The 19,674-nt window shown below is 49.8% G+C and overlaps 2 protein-coding genes across 2 annotated transcripts in view; one reads left to right on the top strand and one right to left on the bottom strand.

Moving 5' to 3' along the window:
- LOC308669013 (solute carrier family 12 member 9-like) overlaps positions 1 to 19,674 on the top strand; it is a 376,525-nt gene that overhangs the window by 193,105 nt on the left and 163,746 nt on the right. The gene's annotated exons all lie outside the window — the stretch shown is intronic.
- The window catches only part of PRSS56 (serine protease 56), a gene marked incomplete at its 5' end in the record, with an annotated part of 40,949 nt that overhangs the window by 12,840 nt on the left and 8,435 nt on the right, over positions 1 to 19,674 (bottom strand). Inside the window, 8 exons of the mRNA XM_081329933.1 lie at positions 1,409 to 1,532; positions 3,719 to 3,821; positions 5,608 to 5,769; positions 11,905 to 12,093; positions 14,377 to 14,536; positions 15,407 to 15,549; positions 18,846 to 19,002; positions 19,116 to 19,224. Coding sequence (XP_081186059.1) covers positions 1,409 to 1,532; positions 3,719 to 3,821; positions 5,608 to 5,769; positions 11,905 to 12,093; positions 14,377 to 14,536; positions 15,407 to 15,549; positions 18,846 to 19,002; positions 19,116 to 19,224 — 1,147 coding nt within the window. The remainder of the gene's footprint in view (positions 1 to 1,408; positions 1,533 to 3,718; positions 3,822 to 5,607; positions 5,770 to 11,904; positions 12,094 to 14,376; positions 14,537 to 15,406; positions 15,550 to 18,845; positions 19,003 to 19,115; positions 19,225 to 19,674) is intronic.

Genomic DNA, 19,674 nt, shown 5'->3' with positions numbered 1-19,674 from the left:
AGCTGGATACCAGGGTTTCATGGCTGGCTGAGGAATTCTGGGAGTTGAAGTTGCCAAGCCCGAGAAACACTGAACTACAAACCACTATGCGGCCGGTGGCACCGTGGTTAGAATGCAACATTGCAGGCAAACTCTGCCCACTGCCAGGAGTTCGGTCCTGGCTGGCTCAAGGTTGACTCAGCCTTCTGTCCACTGTGGGGCAGTATATAAGTATGTACGTCTAAGTCAGACATGTCGAACACAAGGCCCGGGTGCCACATCCGGCCCGCAAAGTGGTTTCATGCGGCCCGCGAAGCCATCCTGGGAACAGTGACGGAACGGCCCCCACTGCCTTGGCCCTGGCCCAGAGACCCTCCTTCCGCCAGAGACCTTCAGATCTGTCCCACTCCTGCCCAGGCCCCCATAGGCACCCTTGATGCGAATGATGTAGAGCTGGCCACGCTCACCCAGTAGGCCATATGCACTCTAGCCACGCCCACCCAGTAAGCCACGCCCACCCTGGCCATACCCACCCGGCCCCCTGAGGGCAACCGCAATGCTGATGTGGCCCTCAATGAAATTGAGTTTGACACCCCTGGTCTAAGTGCTATTGCCCTTCCTTCCTTCCTTCCTTCCTTCCTTCCTTCCTTCCTTCCTTCCTTCCTTCCTCCCTCCCTCCCTCCCTCCCTTCATTCATTCCTCCTTCCCTCCCTTCTGTGGTGGTGCAGTGGTTAGAGTGCAGCATTGCAGCCTGACTCTGCTCACTGCCAGTAGTTCGATCCTCACCGGCTCAACATTGACTCAGCCTTCCATGCACTGTGGGATAGTATATAAACCTAAGTGCTATTGCCCTCCCTCCCTCCCTCCCTTCCTCCCTCCCTCCCTCCCTTCCTTCCTCCATCCCTCCCTTCTGTGGTGGTGCAGTGGTTAGAGTGCAACATTGCAGCCTGACTCTGCTCACTGCCAGCAGTTCGATCCTCACCCGCTCAACATTGACTCAGCCTTCCATGCACTGTGGGACGGTATATAAACCTAAGTGCTATTGCCCTTCCTTCCTTCCTCCCTCCCTCCCTCCCTCCCTCCCTCCCTTTTGTGGTGGCACAGTGGTTAGAATTCTATGCCCACAGCCAGCAGTTCGATCCTGACAGGCTCAAGGTTGACGCAGCTTTCCATCCTTCCGAGGTGGGTAAAATGAGGAGCCAGATTTTTTAGATTTTTTATTTTTTGGGGGGGGGGGCAATACACTGACTCTGTAAACCTCTTAGATAGGGCTGTAAAGCTCTGTGAAGCGGTACATAAGTCTAAGTGCTATTGTTAACGCTTCGACAACTCCTGCTCCTTTGGTCCTTTGCGTTGCAATCCGTTATTCCTGCTTCTTCTCAAGAGACAATACCTGCCATCTCGGCTTCCGTGGCTCCGATCCCCATACCTGGAGGAAGCGCTGGGTCTCCTGTCCAACAGGTGCCACTGCCAAGTGCTCAGCTTCAGTGCTCAGCTCCTGCACCCAGTCAGCCAGGTTGGGCCCGACGCCTCGGAACAAGGAGGCAAAGGAAGGGAGGAGGGGAGGAGGGGGGCTGTAAAAGGGAGGAAAAAGGGGGTCAGCCCGAAAAACAGGATCTTGCTTTCTGTCTTCCATCAATGGAGAAGCACAGGCAGTCCTCGATGTACGGCCACAATTGAGCCCCAAATTTCTGCCGCTGAGCAGACCGCCGCTAAGTACGTTTTTCTCGTGTTACAACCTTTCTTTACGCAGTCATTAAGCGAACCACTTGGAGTTGTTCAGTTAGGAACAGGGCTGTTAAGTGAAATCTGGCTTTCCCACTGACTTCGCAAAAGGGGAATCACATGAGATACCCACGGGCTACCGCAACCGTCAATTAACCACGAGCCAGTGGCAACCGTCCAAATTTTGATCACGCGACCGCAGGGAGGCTGTGACGGTCGTCAGTGGGGAAACCAGTCCTAAATCCCCCCCTTTTTTTTCTTCAGGGCCGTTGTACCTTCGAACGGTCACTAAACAAACGGCTATAAGTTGAGGACTACCCTATAGTAGAAGCCAGTTTGGGGAGGATGGGCAGAGGCCCAGCAAGGAGCATGGAGACCCCACCGGTTTTATCAGGTGGGAAAGACCTTGTCTATGCCTTGGAAAGGCCACACTTGGAATATGGCATCCGTATTTGGTCACCACGATGTAAAAAAGATGTTGAGACTCTAGAAAGAGGGCAGAGAAGAGCAACAAAGATGGTGAGGGGACTGGAGGCTAAAACATACAAGGAACGATTGCTGGAATTGGGTATGTCTAATCCAGGGGTAAAGTTAGAATATTTCGGACATGTGACGCAACACCCAGAAAAATACGGCATACTCCATTTAATCCTCCAGGGAAAGCTTGAAGGCGAATGAGGTCCAGGCAGAAGAAGAACATCATGGCTTCAAAATCCAAAGGGACCGATTTGGGCAAAACTCAGCCGCACTTTTTCGTGCGGCTGCTGATAAAAACAGGATCGCCAACGTGATCGCCAACGTCCGATAACGGATATGGCACAAGAAGAAGAAGTAGTAGTCCAGGGGTCTTCAAACGTGGCCCTTTGATGACTTGAGGACTTCAACTCCCAGAATTCCTCAGCCAGCGTGCCTGACTGGAGAATTCTGGGAGTTGAAGTCCACAAGTCATCAAAGGGCCAAGTTTGAAGACCCCTGGTCTAGGCTAGTGAAGAGAAGGGTGAGGGGGTGACATGATAGCAGTGTTCCAATATCTCAGGGGCTGCCCAAAGAAGAGGGAGTCAAGCTATTCTCCAAAGCACCTCAAGGCAGGACAAGAAGCAACGGATAGAGAAACTAATCAAGGAGAGAAGCAACCTAGAACTAAGGAGAAACTTCCTGACAGTGAGGACAATGAACCAGTGGAACAACCTGCCTCCAGAAGTGGTGAATGCTCCAACACTGGAACTTTTCAAGAAGAAACTGGACAGCCATTTGTCCGAAATGGTATAGGGTTTCCTGCCTGAGCAGGGGGTTGAACTAGATGACCTCCAAGGTCCCTTCCAATATCATCATCATCATCAATATTGTTGTTGTTGTTGTTGTTGTTATTATTATTATTATCATTATTATTATTATTATTATTATTATTATTATTATTATTATTATTATTATTATTATTATTATTATTATTATTATTATTATTATGTTGCAAGGAACCTTGGAGGTCATCTAGTCCAACCCCCTGCTCAGGAAGGAAACCCTATACCATTTCGGACAAATGGCTGTCCAGGTTCTTCTTAAAAACTTCCAGTGTTGGAGCATTCACCGCTTCTGGAGGCAGCTTGTTCCACTGGTTAACTGCTAAGCTTGCAAGCCGCCCTGAGTCTTCGGAGAAGGGCGGGATATAAATGGAATTAAAATAAAAAAATAAAATAAAAACTGTTCTAACTGTCAGGAAATTTCTCCTTTATTCCAGGTTGCTTCTCTCTTTGGTTAGTTTCCATCCGTTGCTTCTTGTCCTGCCTTCAGGGGCTTTGGAAAATAGGCTGTCAAGCACTGTGAAGCGGTATATAAGTCTAAGCGCTATGGCTATGGCTATTAAGCTCTGCTCCTTTGTCCCAAAATCAGTGTTTCAATTGCATGGATGTGGCCACCATCTTGACTCTTTTAAACTGCCTTTCCCCACCACCCTCCCCGACAGTTGCCCTTGGGGTGTGCAGACAGACCCAAGAAAGACCCAAAAACGGAGCCTTACCTTTTACTAAAAGTCTGGGCCTCACGCTTCTGCATTTTCCTGAACTGAGGCACGTGACTTCCTTTTCCTTTTGCAATTCCAGCTTCTGTGTCTGCAACCTGGCCTTTAAGGTAACACAGGTGTTAATTGGGGAAAGAAGGCCCCTGTCGCTTTCTCTGCGACGAGAAGCAAGATGGCTGCAGCCGTGCTCATTGGTACAGCTGACAGCCCCTTCTCCTCGTTGCCTAGGAAGGCCTGGATTTCAAAAGCTGCGCAGATGGCTCTAAATTTGAGCCGGCGTTATTCAACCTTGGCAAGTGGAAAATGTTGGAACTTCAACTCCCAGAATTCCCCAGCCAGCTATCCCAGCTGAGGATGCTTGGAGGTTTGAAGGAGGGGTCAAAGTGCTCTTTTATGACTCGTGGACTTCAACTCCCAGAATTCTTGAGCCAGCCATGCTGAGGGGAAAGGGAGAGGTTTCCAAGCTGAGGCATGGTTGGCTCAGGAATTCTGGGAGTTGAAGTCCACGAGTCTTAAAGTTGCCAAGTTGGAAGGCCCTTGATCTAGATCAGGGGTAGGCAACCTTGGCTCTTTTATGACTGGTGGACTTCAACTCCCAGAATTCCTGAGCCAGCCATGGCTCAGCTTGGAAACTCTCCCTTTCCCCTCAGCGTGGCTGGCTCAAAAATTCTGGGAATTGAAGTCCACGAGTCATAAAAGAGCCAAGGTTGCCTACCCCTGATCTAGGTCAAAAGTGAAGAGCCCTCTCTCAACAGAGGAAGTGGGGGATACAACTCCTACTATCTCCAGTATACAACACAGTCCTTTCCGCAGTCCCAAGAAGCCTCCACACCCATTTGCACCACTCAGGTGACTCTGAGGACACAGGTAAACCTCCAAGTGGCCTCAACTCCTCTCTAAAAGAAGGCAAATGACCAGCTGTCTGCAAGGAGTATAAATCCTTCCATTCCCCACCATCCAGTCAGAGCTGAAGAAGCTTCTGGGATGAGAAGTGAAACGTCTTCAAAGCAAAGAAAGGAAATTCCAGTTGCCTTGTGAAAAAAAGCATCTTTGGGACAACCACGATCTGGATGTCTGAGAATCTCTGTAGATATCAAAACTTTTTGGTTGGGCAAAAAAAGTTTGTTTTAACTGCCTATTCACAGCCACCATTGCTGAAAACTAATTTGTTATTTAAATGCAGGCCTGTTCCCATGATACATTTTCTCAAGCACTGTAAAGTACCGCTGCGTTCACACAACACATTAAGCTTGGTTAGGGTTAAACCTGGTCAGCCACACTGCTGCATTCATATAACACATTAAGCGTGGTTAGGGTTAAACTTGGTCAGCCACACCGTTGCGTTCACACAACACATTAAGCTCGGTTAGGGTTAAACCTAGTCAGCCACACCGCTGCGTTCACACAACACATTAAGCTTGGTTAGGGTTAAACCTTGTCAGTCACACCGCTGTATTCATATAACACATTAAGCGTGGTTAGGGTTAAACTTGGTCAGCCACACCGCTGCGTTCACACAACACATTAAGCTTGGTTAGGGTTAAACCTTGTCAGTCACACCGCTGTATTCATATAACACATTAAGCGTGGTTAGGGTTAAACTTGGTCAGTCACACCGCTGCGTTCACACAACACATTAAGCTTGGTTAAGGTTAAACCTGGTCAGTCACACTGCTGTGTTCACACAACACATTAAGCTTGGTTAAGGTTAAACTTGTTCAGTCACACCACTGCGTTCACACAACACATTAAGCTTGGTTAGGGTTAAACCTGGTCAGCCACACCGCTGCATTCACACAACACATTAAGCTTGGTTAGGATTAAACCTGGTCAGACACAGGTACGACAACCTTTCCGCCCCACCCTACTCCCCGAAATTCAGCAAATACCTGGGGGGTCCGGGTGCCCTCGAGGGGAGAAGAGGTACCCATAAACTTCTTCCACAAATCGGGGGACAGAATGTGTGAAGAAAGAGAAATCGATCCGGGTGCGGAAAAATTCTTCTGCCCGGCGCAGGAAATCCAGCAAGCTCTGCAAGTAGGAACGAAGTTCTGAGGAGAAACGATGATTAGGGTTGTTAGACAGCTGGTCCTCGACTTACAATGGTTCATTTAGTGACCGTTCGAAGTCACAACGGCACTGGAAAAAAAAGGGACTCGGGGCCGTTTCTCGCACAACTGCTGCGGTCTCTCCACAGAGGCAGGTGATCAAAATTCAGACACTTGGCATCTGACTCACCTTTGTGACCGTCGCAGTGTCCCGGTGGCGTTGTGTGTGTGTGTGTGTGTGTGTGTGTGTGTGTGTGTGTGGTGTGGTCCCCTTTTGCGACCTTCTGACAAGCAACGAGAATGAGGGAACCCGATTTGCTTAACGACCGTGTGACTAAACTCAACAATGGTAGTGATTCCATTAAACATTTGTGATATAATTTATTTTTACATTTGGGCACTAAGGTTTAATTTGTTTTTAATTTTGTATTTTGGTTATTTTGGTATTTATGGCCCTGTTCACCGCCCTGAGTCCTTCGGGAGAAGGGCGGTATACAAATTAAATTAAATAAATAAATTAAATAAATAAATAAGAAAGGTCGTTCTTCCGTTCAAAAAAAAAAAGGTGCCGGAACGCCATTCCGTGCGTTCTTTGACCAAAAAAAGCCACTGCAATTATCTAATCTTTTAAGTCTGCTCAAAACATTTTTTTCCACTGAATTTTTCTCAAGTTCAATTACGCTCCAGTATCTAAAACGTTTCCTTTATGTAAACTATACCAACAGCCAATCTCAAGGGATATACATGGTTGTACTTTGACAATAAAGCAGGGGTAGGCAACCTGAGCTCTTTTAGGATTCCTGGACTTCAACTCCCAGAATTCCTGAGCCAGCCATGCTGAGGGGAAAGGGAGAGGTTTCCAAGCTGAGCCATGCTGGCTCAGGAATTCTGGGAGTTGAAGTCCACGAGTCCTAAAAGAGCCAAGGTGGCCTACCCCTGGCCTACGCCTAGGCCGCTTTATGACTCCTGGACTTCAACTCCCAGAATTCCTGAGCCAGCCATGCTGAGGGGAAAGGGAGAGGTTTCCAAGCTGAGCCATGCTGGCTCAGGAATTCTGGGAGTTGAAGTCCACGAGTCCTAAAAGAGCCAAGGTGGCCTACCCCTGGCCTAGGCCTAGGCCGCTTTATGACTCCTGGACTTCAACTCCCAGAATTCCTGAGCCAGCCATGCTGAGGGGAAAGGGAGAGGTTTCCAAGCTGAGCCATGCTGGCTCAGGAATTCTGGGAGTTGAAGTCCAGGAGTCCTAAAAGAGCCCAGGTTGCCTACCCCTGCAATAAAGGTTCATTCATTCATTTTTATATTTCTTTTTTTAATCCGTGGGAAGGAGAGGATAAGAACGAGGCAGGGATCTCTCTAGGTTGGGCTGGGGGGGGGGGGTTGCAGCCTGAAATCTCCCCCCCCCCACTTCCAGCTGGGCTCAGAGGAAGCTGAGAGCGGGGTGGACGCCTGGTCCTCGACTTACGACCACATGGGACCACATGGACACGGAGATGGGGCCGTAGCTTGAGCCGTTGTGCACGAAGGTCTTGGGTTTGGCAGAAGTGTGTGTGTGCGTGCATGTGTGTGTAGCATTGCACCTGGCCTCTCACTTCCCCTAGTCCTCAGCTTACAACGGTTCATTTAGTGACCGTTCGAAGTTGCAACGGGACTGAAAAAACGTGACCTGTGACCGCATTTCACGCTTAACGACCATTGCGGCCTCCCTCGTGGTCACGCGATCAGAATTCACTCTGCAACTGACTGACTCGTGTTTATGACGGCGGCAGTGTCCCGGGGGTGGGTGGGTCACGTGATCCCCTTTTCTGACCAGCCAAGTCAATGGGGGGGAGGGGGAGGGGAGGGAAGCCAGATTCATTTAACGGCCCTGTGACTAACTTAACAGCGGGAGTGATTCGCTGAACAAGGGTAGCAAGAAAGGTCGTAAAACAGGGAGAAACTCACCTCACAAATGTCACCCTTGGCGACAGAAATTCTGGGCTCGTGGGTCGTAAGTCGAGGACTGCCTGTATTGTGGGCCCCATTTTAGTCGGGATTTGAAGGGGAGGGGAGGGAATTCAAATTCTTCTCCTTCCTTCTTTCCTTCCTTCCTTCCCTTTCTCTCCTACACTCCTTCCTCCTTTCTCTCTCCTTCCTTCTCTTCCATTTTTCCTTCTCTTCTTCGTCTTTCCTCCCTCTCCTTTCTCTTCCTCTTTGAATCCTCTTCCCCATCCTCCCTTCCCTCCCTGTTTTTCTTCTTCCTTTTCTTCCTCTTCCCTCTTCCCTTCTCTACCTCCCCCTTCGGTCGTTCCCCTCCCCTCCTTTCCCCTTCCCCTTTTCTCTCTCCTTTCTTTGCTCTCCTTCCTTGCGCTTCCTCTCCCCTTTCCTGTCTTCCCATCACTCTTTTCTTTCCTTCCTTCTTCTTCTTCCTCCCTCTATCCTCCCTTTTCATCCTTTCTCTCCCATTTCTTCCTTTTCTCATCCTCTTGCTTTCCTTCCTTCCCTTGCATTTCTTCTTCCTCTCTCTTCCCCTTTTTTCCTTCTCCCCCTCCCCTTCCCTCCCTCCCTCTCCCTCCTCCCTCCCTCCTTCCCTCCCTTACTTACTTGTTTCCTCCCTTTCCTTCCTCCCTCTTTCTTCCCTCCTTCCTCCCTTCCTCTTTTCTTCCTTCCTTCCTTCCTTCCTTCCTTCCTTCCTTACTCCCTTCCTTCCTCCCTCCCTCCTCCCTCCCTCTTCCTTCCTTCCTTCCTCCCTCCTCCCTCCCTCTTTCTTTCCTCCCTTCCTTCCTATTTCCTTCCTCCCTTCCTCCCTCTTTCCTTCCTCCCTCCCTCTTTCTTTCCTTCCTTCCTCCCTCCCTCCTTCCTTCCTCCTCCCTCCCTCCCTCCCTCCCTCCCTCCCTTCCTTCCTTCCTCCCTCCCTTCCTTCCTCCCTCCCTTTCCTTCCTTCCTTCCTTCCTTTCTTCCTTCCTCCCTCCCTCCCTTCCTTCCTCCTTCCCTCCTCCCCCCTCTTTCCTCCCTCCCTCCCTCCCTCCCTCCTCCCTTCCTCTTCCCTTCCTCCCTTCCTCCCTCTTTCCTTCCTCCCTCCCTCCCTCTTTCTTTCCTTCCTTCCTCCCTCCCTTCCTCCCTCCCTCCTCCCTTCCTCCCTCCCTCCCTCCCTCCCTTCCTTCCTCCCTCCCTTTCCTTCCTTCCTTCCTTCCTTCCTTCCTTCCTTCCTTCCTTCCTTCCTTCCTTCCTTCCTTCCTCCCTCCCTCCCTTCCTTCCTCCCTCCCTCCCTTCCTCCCTCCCTCCCTCCCTCCTCCCTTCCTCTTTCTTTCCTTCCTTCCTCCCTTCCTCCTTCCTTCCCTCCCTCCTCCCTCCTTTCCTTCCTTTCTCCCTCCTTCCCTTCCTTCCCTCCCTCCCTCCTCCCTCCCTTCCTCCCTCCCTTACTTCCTTTCTCACCCTTCCTCCCTTCCTCTTCCTTCCTTTCTTGCTCCCTTCCTCCTCCCTCCCTCTTTTCTTCCTTATTCTCTACCTCCCTCCCTCCCTCCCTCCTTCCCTTCCTTCCTTCCTTCCTTCCTTCCTTCCTTCCTTACTTACTTACTTCCTCTCTCCCTCCCTCTTTCCTTCCTTCCTTCCTTCCTCCTTCCCTCCTTCCCTCCCTCCCTCCCTCCCTTCCTTCCTTCCTTCCTTCCTTCCAGAACTTCATAACCTGTTTTTTAAAAAAACCTGCCGAGGATAAAACCAGGGGTGTTTTTTTGCCTCATCTGCTTCTATTATAATCCCATGAAGAAAAATGAAAGCTTCTATTCCTTGCAATCGAAAAAGAGGGATTCTTGCCTTGTTCAGACTAATGCTATTAAAATCAGCCCATTTAAAAAGAGGCTAAATAGCAGAGACGTGCAGCAAAGTAGCCGTCTGCCTGTTGCAGGTGTTTCAGAGAGGCTAGGAAAAAGGAAAAAGTGTAGCATTTATGGGGAAATTAACATTATCCAAAAAAAACCCTGATGTGAGAAAGCAGCTAATGTATTTTGTACAGAATCGCTCCATTTTCTTAACACCCCAAGATGATAAATGTAGGAATAAACGTCGTACAAAACTCATTATTTTCTCATTTTGCCGAATCCCTCATTGTAAATTACCACCCTGAAAATCATGGTTTCACAGTGTAGGAAAGAGAGTGTGTGTGTGTGTGTGTATTCAAACTGTTTCCTGTAATCCCCCTTTTCCCCAATCACGGAATCGAAGCCAGGCACAACAACCTCAAAACAATAATCAGGTTTTAATCACATACTTGCACCCATCATCTTTATCTCGCCCCCATGGATGGCCAGTAGCAGATCCTGGGTGGACTAGATGACCTTTAATGTCTCCTCTATGATTCTAGGATTACAGGTAGTCCTTGACCTTTTTTTTGTTGTTTTTTGGCATTCAGGTCAGAAGCAGTGAGGCTTTCGGGTCAGAAGCACTGAGGCTTCCGGTTCAGAAGCACGGTGGTTTCCGGGTCAGAAGCACGGTGGTTTCCGGGTCAGAAGCACGGAGGTTTCCGGTTCAGAAGCACGGAGGTTTCCGGGTCAGAAGCACGGAGGCTTCCGGTTCAGAAGCACGGAGGCTTCCGGGTCAGAAGCACCGGGTCAGAAGCACCGAGGCTTCCGGGCCAGAAGCACCGAGGCTTCCGGGCCAGAAGCACCGAGGCTTCCGGTTCAGAAGCACGGAGGTTTCCGGTTCAGAAGCACGGAGGTTTCCGGTTCAGAAGCACGGAGGTTTCCGGTTCAGAAGCACCGAGGCTTCCGGGTCAGAAGCACCGAGGCTTCCGGGTCAGAAGCACGGAGGCTTCCGGTTCAGAAGTACCGAGGCTTCCGGTTCAGAAGCACCGAGGCTTCCGGGTCAGAAGCACCGAGGCTTCTGGGTCAGAAGCACCGAGGCTTCCAGCTTGAAAGGGTTAGCTGGTGACATCACTGTTGCCCTGGGGTTGCCCAGCTGGGGACTTCTTTCATGTCCTTGCAGGAGCTGGAGGGAAGGATAAGAGCTCAACCCTGCCCCATGTCAACTCTTGGGTCTTGAACGCGGGCTTACTATAACCTCCTTCCCAGCGTTCTAGCCATTCGAGCCACCATGCTCCTTGGTAATCCTTGACTAAACAACGGACATAAAATGGCGATGACCAGGCTGAGCCCAAAGGAGGGGTCGAATGCGTCATAAGTCACGAGCCCCTGCTCCCTCGCCAGAGATCTCAGTCCAGCCCGCCTTGAATGCCTGTCTTATCTCCCACTCATTTCCCTTGACTGTTAGTTGGCCAGATTCTTGGATTAATGTCAAGCACCGGGGAAATCAGGAGAATTCAGGCAGTTCAAAAGACTATAAAGATGTACTGCAAACTTAAACACTCTACAAGAATCTGACCAACTAACAGTCGAGGGAAATGAGCGGGAGATAAGAAAGAAATTCAAGGAGAGCTGGACTTTGATCTCTTGAGGGCGCAGAGACTTGTTTGACCCCTCCCTCAGGCTCAGTCTGGTTATCGCCTACAGGTTGGTCACGTGAGTCACTTTACGACCATCATGACCTACGACCGATAAGCAGCCAGTCCTCGACTTACAACCATTTGGCCTCAAAGTTCAGTCAGAACTGAGGAAGCTTTTGGGATGAGAAGCAAAATGTCCTCAAGGAAAAACAAAGAAAGTCCACTTGCCTTTTTTTTTTTAAAAAAGCACCTTTGTACAGGAAGTCCTCCACTTAGTTCCTTTATTGACTGTTCCAAATTACAACAGCGCTGGAAAAAAGTGACTTACGACCAGTTTTCACGCTCACAACCGTTGCAACATCCCCCATTGTCACGCGATCAAAATCTGGACCCTGTGCAACAGGCATGTACTTATGACAGCTGCACTGTCCCTTAGTCACGTAATCACCCTTTGTAACCTTCCCAGCCGGCTTCCGACGAGCAAAATCAATTGGGGGAGGGGAGCCAGACTCGCTTAACGACCGAAGGAATCACTGAATCATGACTGCAGCAGATGAATGAATCACGGCCGCAGTGATTTGCTTAACAACGTGGCAAGCAAGGTGGTAAAATAGAGCAAGACTCACTTAACAACGTTCTGGCTTAGCAACAGAAATTTGGGGCTCAATTGTGGTCGTAAATCGAGGACTACGTGCATAAGCTTCTTCAGGGGCCACGCCACTCACCACATTGCTGTCTCTTCCCTTTGCACTTCTCCTCAGCGGCCTGGGCACAAGCTGATGAGCCGGGCAGCCGGGCGCACGGCTGCGCGTAGAAGGCGCATAAGCGACGGACTTCCGCCAGCTGTTTGTCTCCCGGGATCTGAGCAGCAGCCAGCCACTCTGAACAGCTGGGCTCCCAGCTGGAGGGAGATCCTGAGCGGGAAGAGAGAGGACAGCAGTTGGGGGTCAGAAAACTTATATAAAACTTGTAAATTATAAAATGTTAAATTTAAATATTAATGGGAAACTAAAAATTGGGAAAAACTAATTAGGACATCGATTGCCAACAAAGATGGAATGTCAAAATAACTAGGATCTGTCTGTACAAACTAAAAATTATTGATAAACGTCAAGGAAGTTATTTTTTATTTTAGTCGACATAATAAGAATTGTACTAGTTTAAATAGTAAAAGGTAAAGGTTCCCCCGCACATGCGTGCTAGTTGTTTCCGACTCTAGGGGCCGGTGCTCATCTCTGTTTCAAAGCCGAAGAGCCAGCGCTTGTCTGAGGACATCTCCGTGGTCATGTGGCCGGCATGACTAGACGCCAAAGGCGCACTGGAGCGCTGTTACCTTCCCACCGTAGTGGTCCCTATTTTTCTACTTGCATTTTTACGTGCTTTCGAACTGCTAGGTTGGCAGCAGCTGGGATGAGTAACAGGCGCTCACTCTGTTACGTGGCACTCGGGATTCGACCCGCCAAACTGCCGACCTTCTGATCGACAAGCTCCGCGTCCTAACCCACTGAGCCACCGCGTCCCTTTTCGCTAGTTTAAATAGGAGACAGTAAATACGAAGGGGTAAAGAGAGGAAATATTTCATGTAATAGCACTAAAGATACTCGTATGTTATTGAATTGTCGATTAACTCGGCCGCCAGGTTGCTTTTTAAATATTTAAATGTAAAACTAGAAAATCAATAAAAGTTTCTTTAAAAAAAAAAGAAAAGAAAAGAAAACTTCCCCATTGGCTGTTCCTGAACCACAGGGAGGACCTCACAAGTTCCATGAGAACGTGGCCGCAAGATCTGGTTCATAGCAATAGCACTTAGACCAGGGGTCTTCAAACCTGGCCCTTTTATGACTTGTGGACTTCAACTCCCAGAATTCCTCAGCCAGCATGCCTGGCTGAGGAATTCTGGGAGTTGAAGTCCACAAGTCATAAAAGGGCCAAGTTTGAAGACCCCTGACTTAGACTTATATATCGCTTTATAGCGCCCCCTCTAAGCAGTTTGCAGAGTCAGCAAATTGCCCACCCACCCCCGACCATCTGGGTCCTCGTTTTACCGACCTCGGAAGGAAGGAAGGTTGAGTCAGTCTTGAGCCAGTGGGAATTGAACTGCTGGCAGTGGGCAGAATTAGCCTGCCATACTGCATTCTAACCACCACGCCACCACGGCTCATGGGTCTGGTTAAACTAGGTTTGAGTCTTTGCAAGCTGTATCAGTCCAGGCCAGCGTTTCTCAACCCTGTCAAATTTAAGATGGGTGGACTTCAACTCCCAGAATTCCCCAGCCAGCCCTCTCGAACAAAATGAAGTCCAATGCTCAGAAAAATAAGATTTTTACACTTAGGCAAGAAAAACCAAATGCACAGGTACAGAAGAGGTGGTACCTGAGACTCAATAGTAGTAACTGTGAGAGGGATCTCGGAGTCCTCGTGGACAGTCACTTAGATATGAGCCAGCCGTGTGCTGCAGCGGCCAGAAAAGCCAACACAGTGCAAGGCTGCATTAACAGAGGAATAGAATCGAGATCACGTGAAGGGTTAATATCACTTTAAAATGCCTTGGTAAGGCCACACTTGGAATACAGCATCCAGTTTTGGTCACCACGATGTAAAAAAGATGTCGAGACTCTACAAAGAGTGCAGAGAAGAGCAACAAAGATGATCAAGGGGCTGGAGGCTAAAACATATAAGGAACGGTTGCTGGAATTGGGTATGTCCAGTTTAATGAAGAGAAGGACGAGGGGTGACATGATAGCCATGTTCCAATATCTCAAGGGCTGCCACAAAAAAGAGGGGGGGGCGGGTCAACCTACTTTTCAAAGCCCCTGAAGGCAGGACAAGAAGCAACGGATGGAAACTAACCAAAGAGAGAAGCAACCTGGAACTAAGGAGGAATTTCCTGACATTGAGAATAATTAATCAGTGGAACGATTAATTGCCTCCAGAAGTTGTAGGTGCTCCAACACTGGAGGTTTTCAAGAAGAGACTGGACAGCCATTTGCCTGGAATGGTAGAGGGTTTCCTGCTTGAGCAGGGGGTTGGACTAGATGACCTCCAAGGTCCCTTCCAACCCTGTTATTCTGGGGAATTCTGGGAGTTGAAGTTCGCTCATCTTAAACTTGCCAAGATTGAGACACACTGATAGAACACCCTTTGGTCTATTCTGCCCCCTGCTGGTGAGGCTGGAGAAAGACAGCCCCTGGCACTCACTCTCCATCTGTTGTCGGATCCAGTCTGCAAAGGCAGTGATGCGAGTGTACACCCCCGGTTTCCCACGCTCCCCGCAGCCAGAGCCCCAGGAGGTGATTCCGTGCAAGACGTAGCGCTCCAGCAAAGGGTCCCAGCACATGAGGGGCCCTCCAGAGTCCCCCTGAAAGGAGAAACAGTTGCAAGTCCAAAGCAGAAGGCGAAGGCAGCTGTGTCCCAAGAATGAATCCCACCCAACCATCTTTTTGGGGTCAGCAGAGTCAATGAAGGTCAGGGGTCCAACTACAAATGCAGTTGTGCAACACCTCCCCCCCCACCAAAGTGACTTTTCGGAGACAAGAGAGAGAAGAGAGAGAGGAGAAAGGGGGGAGAGAGAGAAAAGAAAGAGAAGACAGAAGAGGAGAAAGAGAGGAGAAAGAGGAGAGAGGAGAGAGGAGAAAGTGGAAAGAGAGAGAGAAAAGAGAGAGAAAACAGAAGAGGAGAGGAGAGAGAGAGGAGAAAGAGGAGAGAGGAGAGAGGAGAGAGGAGAAAGTGGAAAGAGAGAAGAGAAGAGAGAGAGAGGAGAGAGGAGAGAGAGAGAAAAGAGAGAGAAGACAGAAGAAGAGAAGAGAGAGGAGAAAGAAGAGAGAGGAGAAAGAGGAGAGAGAGAGGAGAGAGAGGAGAGAGAGGAGAGGAGAGAGAAGAGAGAAAGAAGAGAGAGAGAAAAGAGAGAGAGAAGAGAGAAAAAACAGAAGTAGAGAGGAGAGGAGAGAGAGAGATTGTGACCGTCTTGTGCAACCTGACAAGCACAGTTAACAACCCTGTTATTAAATTAGCAACTTCACCGATTCACTTAAAACGGGGGGGGGGGGGACTCACTTAACCAATCTTTCGTGTCACAGGAGAAATTTTGGGTTCAATTGGGGTCGTAAGCTGAGGACCACCTGCGCAGCACCTTTCCCACTACACCCACCAGCCTTCCTTCCCCAGGCAGGGGGGGGGCGGCCCTCACGTCCCTCGCCTGCAGCCCTCCCCCTCGCTCTGGGACCCTCACCTGACAAGAGTCGATGCCGCCAGAGAGGTACCCAGCGCAGAACATGGCACTGCTCACCAGCTGGCTCCCTAAAGCCCCGCGACACAGGTCTTGTGCCAGGATCGGCACCCGCGCTTCCATCACCACCTCAGCGGGCGGCCCGTCTAGGAGAGAAGCAGATGGAAGCGTGAAGGGCCACACCGCCATTTGGCTGGTTCCCCCCCCCCACTTGGCAGGTGAGATGCGAAAGGTAACTGGGCCCCAGGTGAGACGCTGCAAGAGGACCATGTCAGCCCTTCTTCCTCCTCCTCCTCCTCCTCCTCCAATCCAGGTCCAGATTTGATGAACAGCCCGAGAAGTTTCAGAACACTGATAAAAGATCTACAGAGATTCCCACTGATCCAGGTCACAGTTTGTCCGAAAGGTGCCTTTTCATAAGACAATTGGACTTTCCTTGGTTTTCCCTTGAAGGCGTTTCGCTTCTCATCCCAGAAGTTTCTTCAGCTCCGACTGGACGGTGAGGAATGGAAGAATTTATATGCCTTGCAGACAACCGGTCATTTGCTTCCTTTTAGAGAGGAGTTGAGGCCACTTGGAGGTTTACCTGTGTCCTCAGGGTCACCTGAGTGGTGCAAATGTGTGTGTGGGGCCTTCTTGGAACCGCTGAAAGGACCGTGTTGTAGACTGGAGATAGATGGTGTCGTATCCCTCCCCCTCTGTTGAGAGAGGGCTGTTCAGGTTGGACATAAATGGCCTCCAAGTGGCCTCAACGACCCTCTAAAGCAGGGGTCTTCAAACTTGGCCCTTTTATGACTTGTGGACTTCAAGTCCCAGAATTCCTCAGCCAGGCACGCTGTCTGAGGAATTCTGAGAGTTGAAGTCCACAAGTCATGAAGGGGCAGGAATTCTGGGAGTTGAAGTCCACAAGTCATGAAGGGGCCATAGTTTCCCCATGCTGGCTGAGGAATTCTGGGAGTTGAAGTTCACAAGTCATGAAGGGGCCAAAGTTTCCTCCATGCTGGCTGAGGAATTCTGGGAATTGAAGTCCACAAGTCATAAAAGGGCCAAGTTTGAAGACCCCTGCTCTAAAGGATGCAAATGACCAGCGGCCTGCAAGGAGTATAAATCCTTCCATTCCGCACCCTCCAGTCAGAGCCGAAGAAGCTTCTTGGATGAGAAGCGAAACGTCTTCAAGGAAAAACAAGAAAGTCCAGTTGCCTCCTGAAAAAGCAACTCTGGGATACAACAGAGTCCTTTCAGCCGTTCCAAGAAGACTCCACGCCCATTTGCACCACTCAGGTGATCCTGAGGTAAACCTCCAGGTGGCCTCAACGACCCTCTAAAAGGATGCAAATGACCAGCTGTCTGCAAGGAGTATAAATCCTCCCACTCCCCACCACCTAGTCAGAGCTGAAGAAGCTTCTGGGATGAGAAGCGAAACGCCTTCCGAGAAGAAACAAGAAAGTCCAGTTGCCTCCCGAAAAAGAAGCACTTTTGGGACAACCCTCATAAATATGAATCACTTGCCAAGCGTCCGCATTTTGAACATGTGTCCCCGGGAATGCTGCAATGGTCATAAAGGTGAAAAATGGGCATGCTTCTTTTTCAAGTGCCGCTGTAACTTAAAATGGTCTCTGGTTGTAAGTCAAGGACGACCTGCATGTAAGTAGAATTTAATAGATTTGTGCTTTCCATCCTGCAAGATTCTGCCAATGTAACATGGCATAAAAAGTAGATTTAGCTCACTAAGGTATGCTTCCTGTCTGGTTCACCTAGCAGGGCAGACAGAAAATCTGTTAGGCCAGTGGTCCCCAAATCTTTTGGGCACCAAGGACCGGTTCCATGGAGAGAGTTTTTTTCCAACGGACCAGAGGGAAGCGTGATTTTGCTGGCTGCCTGCATCCCACAGAGGGGGCTTTGCTTGTTTGCGTGGAACAGTTTTTGGCATGCCGTGGACCGGTGCCGGTCCACGGCCCAGGAATTGTGGACCCAAGGGTTAGGTGATCACTGTTCTGTCCCAGCCTATGAGTCCTTGTTAACTCCCAAGGACAAACCCCTCTTTTAACAAGTAGGCTGGAAATGCAGGAAAAAACAAACCCCTTTTATTATTATTTACAGACCTGCAAAATGTCCCAAAAGCAAAGGCAAACAAAACACGATTCAAACAGAATTGTTCACAGGCAAGACAAACAGAACATGATTCCATGAAACTGGAGTCCTTTGCAAACGGTTGCCTTCAACAACCAGCACCGCCCATAAGTTCCCTTTTTATTACGCAGCCCCAAGGCGTGGCTTCTCAATGCCTTCTCCTCCTCCCCTGGAGCCGCCCCATTGCCTCCCTCTGTCCTGCTCTTGTAACCTGCAAGCGTCTAAGATGCCTTCCAGCTGTGAGTCCTCAGCCTGACTCAGCTTCCCAGCACAGCTGTGTCTCAGCCTCAGCACGAGTGGAGGGGCCAGGCTCTTCATCAGATTGTAAGTCCTGGGGCTCATCAGAGCCTTCCTCCGATGGCTCTCCAGGCCCCTCCTCCTCCTCCTCTGATTCCCCAGACTCAGCTGCCGGATCCACTGGCTGGCAAGGAATCACAAAAATCGCTAGGAATTCAAAGTGACTTGATGGCACATATTCAATTAATCAACCGGTCAACTTTTCTGAAGTTTTGGACATTACAGGCAATCCTTGATTTCCAACAGTGCATTTAGCAACCGATCGAAGTTACAGTGACTTACGACCACTTTTCACACTCATGACCACTGCAGCATCCCCATCACCGTGGGGTCAAAATTCAGACACTTGGCAACCGCCTCGCATTTGCAGGATCCCCTTTTGTGATCTTTGGACAAACAAAGTCAATGGGGGGGAAGCCAGATTCACTTAACAACCACGTTATTAACTTAACAACCGCAGTGATTCACTTCCTCACATGGCCCAAAGGTTGTAAAATGGGGCCAAATTCACTTAACAACTGTATCACTAAGCAACAGAAACGTTGGGCTCAATTGTGGTCGCTAAGTGGAGGACTACATGTAATTCCCTGGCCTGGAAGGCTTTAGAGCAGGGGTCCCCAACCTATGGGCTGCAGCCCACAACCGTGCTGCAGGCTTTGGGCCAGTGGGCTGCGGAAATGGCTGGGCAATGCGCACAAATGTGTGCATGCACTCCCCCACTCGTGCTAGCGCCCGTGGCCCCATTGGCGCATGCACGCGGGTGCAAACGGGGCCGCTAGCGCCGTGCGGCTGTGCATGGCCCATTTACGAATGCGTGAATAGGGCTGCTAGTGCCATGCTAGTGTGCGCGGTCCCGCTTGCGTGCATGCGTGCGAACCAATTTGGAATCTGCTCTCCTTCCCTCCAGTCCACAAGCCTGGAAAGGTTGGAGAGCTCTGCTTTAGAGCCTTCATCCAAGCCATCTCAAAGCGCAGCAAAGGGTCTTCACCTCTTAGCTGCCCAGCCCCAAAGCTACCTTCATAGAGCGAGCCCCAGCCGACAATGTAGCAGAGTTCCTGGCTCGTCTCCGCGGCCTGGTCCGGGAGGCAGACGGGGGTCACCCAGGCCGAGGGGCGCACGGGATTGGTCAGTTCCAACAAAGCCACGTCCCCATGGAAGGTCTTTGGGTCGAACTACAGAAAGAGAAACGGGCCGTTGCAGTGAGGGGAAAGAGCATCAAGCAGCAATAGCGATTAGGGTTGGGGGTCTTCTGCAAACAATGGGTAGGAGCAGACCCCAGACTTACCTTGGGGTGCGTCAGGATGCGGCTGACGGGCACCACCTGTTCACCTTCATCCCGCTTGGTTAGATCATAGTCACCCAGGACCACCGACCAGGCCAGCTCGTTTCGGCTTCTACCAGCAGAAGAAAAACCAAATGTGGTCGTTAAGTAGGTGTTAAGGTATTGATTTAACAGCTAACCAGCTTATGTAATGTAAGATATAAGATGTAATGATAGGAATGACTCAGCAGGGTCTGAGTCTCTTTAAGAGCCTTTGTACAAAGAGAAGCCTCTGCTGATGTTCTTTCTTCTTCCGTTTCCTGCTGTAACTGCTGTGTGTTGGATCCTGCTGTATTAACACGTGGATGTATATTGTTCCTGGTGTATGATATTGTGGATAATGTAAGATAAAGCACCATATAATATAGACCACTGTTTACTGTGTTTACTCCTGGGTTATGTCAGCGCAATAAGACTGTGTGCGCTGTGACAGATTAACAGAGGTACTTATGACCACAATTGAGCCCCAATTTTTTGCTACTAAGCCAGACAATTGCTAAGTGGATTTTGCCCCATTTTACAA

This window comes from Vipera berus (assembly GCF_964194415.1).
Source record: "Vipera berus genome assembly, chromosome: 5".
NCBI lineage: Eukaryota > Metazoa > Chordata > Lepidosauria > Squamata > Viperidae > Vipera > Vipera berus.
Note: the sequence above shows the minus strand (reverse complement) of the source record. Positions and strands in the feature narration are given on the sequence as shown.